Source organism: Microtus ochrogaster, chromosome 4 (assembly GCF_000317375.1).
Source record: "Microtus ochrogaster isolate Prairie Vole_2 chromosome 4, MicOch1.0, whole genome shotgun sequence".
Classification (NCBI taxonomy): domain Eukaryota; kingdom Metazoa; phylum Chordata; class Mammalia; order Rodentia; family Cricetidae; genus Microtus; species Microtus ochrogaster.
The window spans coordinates 31,884,990-31,889,430 of record NC_022011.1 but is presented as its reverse complement, the minus strand read 5'-3'; the positions used below and the strand labels follow the sequence as shown (position 1 = coordinate 31,889,430).

Here is a 4,441-nt window from a genome sequence, read left to right as displayed (position 1 = left end):
AAAAAAAAAAAAAAAAAAAAAAAGTCATAGCAAATGTGCTAAATCCCAAGATGTCAACATATCACCAGATATTTTATTAAATAGATCAATAAAAAAAAATCTTTTCTACACTTAGTCCCTAAAGCATAATTTGTGTTCACATTTCATGGGTCCTCAAGTAATATTTCACATAAACATACATTTATTTTAAAAGTTCTATCATTTCTTAAATATAAAGCTACTCAACTTCCAGTCTTACCTTGAAAGACCACCTAGAATGTTCCTATTATTTAACAGTGTCACAGGGAAGGAAGGGTGTAGTCTAAGAATTACTGGCAGCTTATATACTTCTTTGTTCTCTAGTCTGTTCCATTCCATTCTGTGAGGCTCTGGCTGAACAGCTCTACAACCAGACACATCTAGTTTCAATCCCAATACTGTCATTTACTATTTATAGATGGCCATTTATATTCTTATACCCTTTGAGCCTGTCATGTGCTAAATGCTCATTAGTACTGATTTTTAATGACAATTATTATGGCATCTGAAAATACTGTTTTAACAATGAAGTTCAGACTTTTGTGATTTTAATAAAAAAACTGAAATAATTTCCAGATTATCTTTGATCTTCCCCCAGAAAATCTCATCAAATGTCTGTGTGTGTGTGAGTCTAGTTATAATACAGTAGCTACCTTTTCCAGTTAAAAGTAGTAAAGCTGGCTCTGACGGTTTTACCTGCAATCCCAGCACTTGGTATACAAAGCAGAAGACCATGATTGAGAGCATGTTCATAGGCCAGGCAAGGTGGTTCATGCTTTTAATCCCAGCATTCAGGAAGCAGAGGCAGGTAGATCTCTATGAGTTGTTCTAGGCCAGCCTGGCTACACAGAAAGTTCCAGGATAGTCAAGAGTTACATATAGAGGCCCTGTTTTAAAAGTAACGTTTTCTATTTTTGGATACTATTATTTCTTCTTCCTTCTCCCTCCCCTAACTTGAAATTTCCCACATATTCACATAACTGATTCTGAAAAAAATAAGTTTAAGCAGCAATGAGAAATTAACAAGGATGCACATAACATAAGCCAACGGCCGACCATGATTTACCTTGACAAGGGAAATCTGAAGATTCACAGTCTTTCCATTCTTCAGGAGATTCTGCAATTTCCTGCTGTGTAGAATGTTATCTACATAGACCCAGAGCCTTTCAACAATATCTTCCTGCAGTTCGAGTTTTTTATTATAAAATGCAACCAATGTCTGTCTTGCCCAATCAAGTAAAACCTGGATTTGTAGAAAACATACTGTGAAAATGAACTTCTTACATGGGAGAAAAATTTTAAACATTATAGAGACATCCAGCCAAGACCAAATTCTATTGCAAGAAAAACAAAAACAGCTTTCCTTTAAAATGTGTCTGCAGTGTCAGCTCCCACTGGGGCTGAAACAGGAAGAGCACTTCCATCTACAAGATCAGGATGAGACTGGACAACAGAGCAAGATCCTATTTGAAACAAATAGGCTGAATATGGTTACACATGGCTATTAATATCAGTACTTAGGAAGCTGTGGCCAAAAGATCTCAATTCAATGTCAACATAAGATGTATAGTGAAAGTATTTGTTTTAAATCCCCACTTTTATGTTAAATAATATATGTTATGAAATCTTGAAATGTTTATTAAGGAATAAAAAAGGAAAAACAATGTTGCCTTAGCCTGGAGTCAATGAAAAATTTCAGTGCAATAACATTATTCAATGGCTTTTTTTAAGAGAAACACAATGTCCACAGAAGGAATCATAATATGCAAATCAAAATGGAAATAAGGGATAAGAAAAAAATGGGGCTGTGAGACAAGACATATGCAGTATACCTTCTAGATCCATCTTTCAGGAGTCACAAGCAAGGCAAACTGACGCACAAGGGCTTTCTGAGAAAGAGCGCTGTGCACATGCAGTTTCCATTATGGCGATGTTGACTCAATCGCAAAACACTGAGAAAAGGTAAAGCCTCGGCTCTCAAAACTGTGGTGCTGTTGATGATGGCAAACACTACGACATCCAGTTAGGCTTACTCCGCCCAAGCCCTGAGCTTCCCTCTCCAGACCTGTCAATATGTGTGAAGGACAACCAACGCTAGAAGGAAAAGGACAAGGACAGTGCAGGTCTTGACCAAGCCTGCCGCGATTACCCTTCTGTTTCACTGTGCAGCGCTGACCAGGGGACCACCAAGCTGCTAAGCTGATTCAAATGTGTAGTGGGTGTGGACACTAGGAGGTCAACTGTTCTACACACTACATCTTATAACTAACAATTATAATAAATTTTTGGTACATCTCATGGTACTTCCTATAAAACAAACATTGCAAAAATTTAATAATAAAAAAAAAATAAAACCAACATTGGGATGTATGTCAACCCAATTCCATGAGCTTGTCATCGTACGACAGTTACATTATCTACTTTTTAGTCACAGAAGCTTAAGAAATATGAATAGAATAACGTTATACTTGGTGCTTCTCTATTTCTAGCTTGGCCTTCTAAAGAGACTACCACTCCCCATCTTCCCAACCTTCAACCTAACAACCTGAGAGACCTCACTACTTTTAACTCCAATGAAGCTTCCTCCCTAACTTGTCTTCTAATCTTTTAAATAAATGTCAATATCCAAGTCATACATGTAATTATTTTAGATCATAAAAATATAAGTTCTATATTAAACTTACTTGTTCTTTATTTGGTAGAAAGCACTGATGGGAAATCCAAGCAAAGTGAGCTAGTTTTAGTTTATCTTCCCAGGAAGTTGTCTTGCTTTTAAGCTTAAAGGAAATGCCAGAATAAACAGCAGCCATGGCTACACGTCTTCTACTGTTAAAAAGAAGAGAAAACAGTATTATAATAAGGTCTAACTGAACAGGCACCAAAAAATGACACTATCTTTAAAAAAATATTTATGTATATGTGTCTGAGTGTATGCATGTAAGAGCCCAAGATGCTATCTCGAGTACAGAGAGTTATGAGCTAGCCACCACGCAGGTGCTAGACACTGAACCCAGGTCCTCTGCAAGAGTGGCCAGTGCTCGTAACTGCTGAGCCATCTCTCCAGTCCCCCACTACATACCTTACATATGGGAACAACTGGGAAACAGAGGAGGCAGGCAGATCTCTAGGAGTTAAGAGGTAATTTCTTCCATATGCAGAGCTACATTAGACTACAAAACATATACGATTTAAAAAAAATGTAATAAAATTTTAAGTAACACGGGAAAAGCATATACATTAACAACCTACAATTACTATGAAACCCACGCAAAGCTTTTGAGTTTCTTCAAAGTCATAAAAATTCGTCATTTTCAGTAAACAAATTAGCTCAGAAAAGATAAACATTCACCACACTGCTGTGTCAAGGCAAGAGAACATAGGCTGCTTTCAGAACTGAGTCGCATCCCTTCCCGCCCGTCGCCCTCGGAAGGAGCTAGGGCAGCAGTTTCACAGGGTCGCCTATCAGATGTTTACACGTAACAGTGGAGAAATCATAGTTATGAAGTGGCAACGAGATAACTTTATGGTTGAGGGGTCATCACAACACGAGGAACTGTATTAAAGGGCAGGAACATTAGCAAGGTTGAGAACTAGTCTAGATCCGGAGACTTGGTTGACTCATTGGTTAAGATTTCTTAACGCTTCTCCAGAGAAGCCAGGTTCGAGTCCCGGAGTCCCGTACCCCACTGTAGCTCACAGCACCCCCCCCCCCGTAACGCCGTCTTCCTGCCTCTGCAGGTGGACACAGACACGCACAGGCGAAACACTCAGACAAGTTAAAAAAGAAACTTTAAAAAGAAAGTTCCAGACTGATACCTTCAAATCCTACTAGCTCGGATCGGGGTTCTCTGCCGCCCTAGCCCCAAGATCCCTTAGACGGGGCGCGCGCTCTCAAGCCGGACTCTAAAGTGGGGTTCTCTCGACCCGGGCTCCCTCGGGTCCGGGCTCTCGCCGCGGCTGGGGGAACCCTCTGGGAGAATTCCCTCGGACGGGGCGGCGGGCGATCCCTCCTCGCACCCGGCCTCTCCGGCAGGGTTCCCTCCGGGGCCGGCTGGCGTCCGGACGGCGTTCCCGCGCCGCCTTCACCTGGGACCTCCACCGCCACGAGCCGCACGTGAGGGAGGCGCTTCCGGCAGACGTTGACGCCAACGGCTCGGGGCGGGGAGGGGCGTCACGCAGACATCGCTAGCGGAGCGCCGAGTGCGCCCTGGCCGCGGCGTCGCGCGTCCGCGGCCTAGCCCGGCGTGCCCGCTCCGTCAGGCGGTCATGGGGCGGCCGCCAAGAACCGCGGCGCGGCGCGGTGGGACGTAGGGTGCGGGGACCCCGCGAGCCGGCCGCGCTACGGAGTCCTCGGGCGGGACACCCGTTACGGAAGCAGCCGGTGCCGGGGCGGCGGCGGGGCAGCGGGAGCCGCCTTGGGATG

General features: G+C 43.3%; 2 protein-coding genes across 3 annotated transcripts in view; one reads left to right on the top strand and one right to left on the bottom strand.

Moving 5' to 3' along the window:
* Urb2 (URB2 ribosome biogenesis homolog) overlaps positions 1-3,913 on the bottom strand; it is a 27,646-nt gene extending 23,733 nt beyond the window's left edge. The window contains exons 1-3 of one of the 2 annotated variants that reach the window (XM_005345869.3): positions 3,835-3,913; positions 2,703-2,844; positions 1,085-1,261 (exon numbers count right to left, since the gene is read on the bottom strand). In XM_005345869.3, coding sequence (XP_005345926.1) covers positions 1,085-1,261; positions 2,703-2,828 — 303 coding nt within the window. In that variant the 5' untranslated portion in view covers positions 2,829-2,844; positions 3,835-3,913. The remainder of the gene's footprint in view (positions 1-1,084; positions 1,262-2,702; positions 2,845-3,834) is intronic. The other variant, XM_026778590.1, reaches the window with a different exon arrangement.
* Positions 3,914-4,374: 461 nt separating this feature from the next.
* Positions 4,375-4,441, top strand: part of Taf5l (TATA-box binding protein associated factor 5 like) — a 21,939-nt gene continuing 21,872 nt past the window's right edge. The window contains exon 1 of the mRNA XM_005345868.3: positions 4,375-4,441. The gene's annotated coding sequence lies outside the window, so the exon portion shown is untranslated.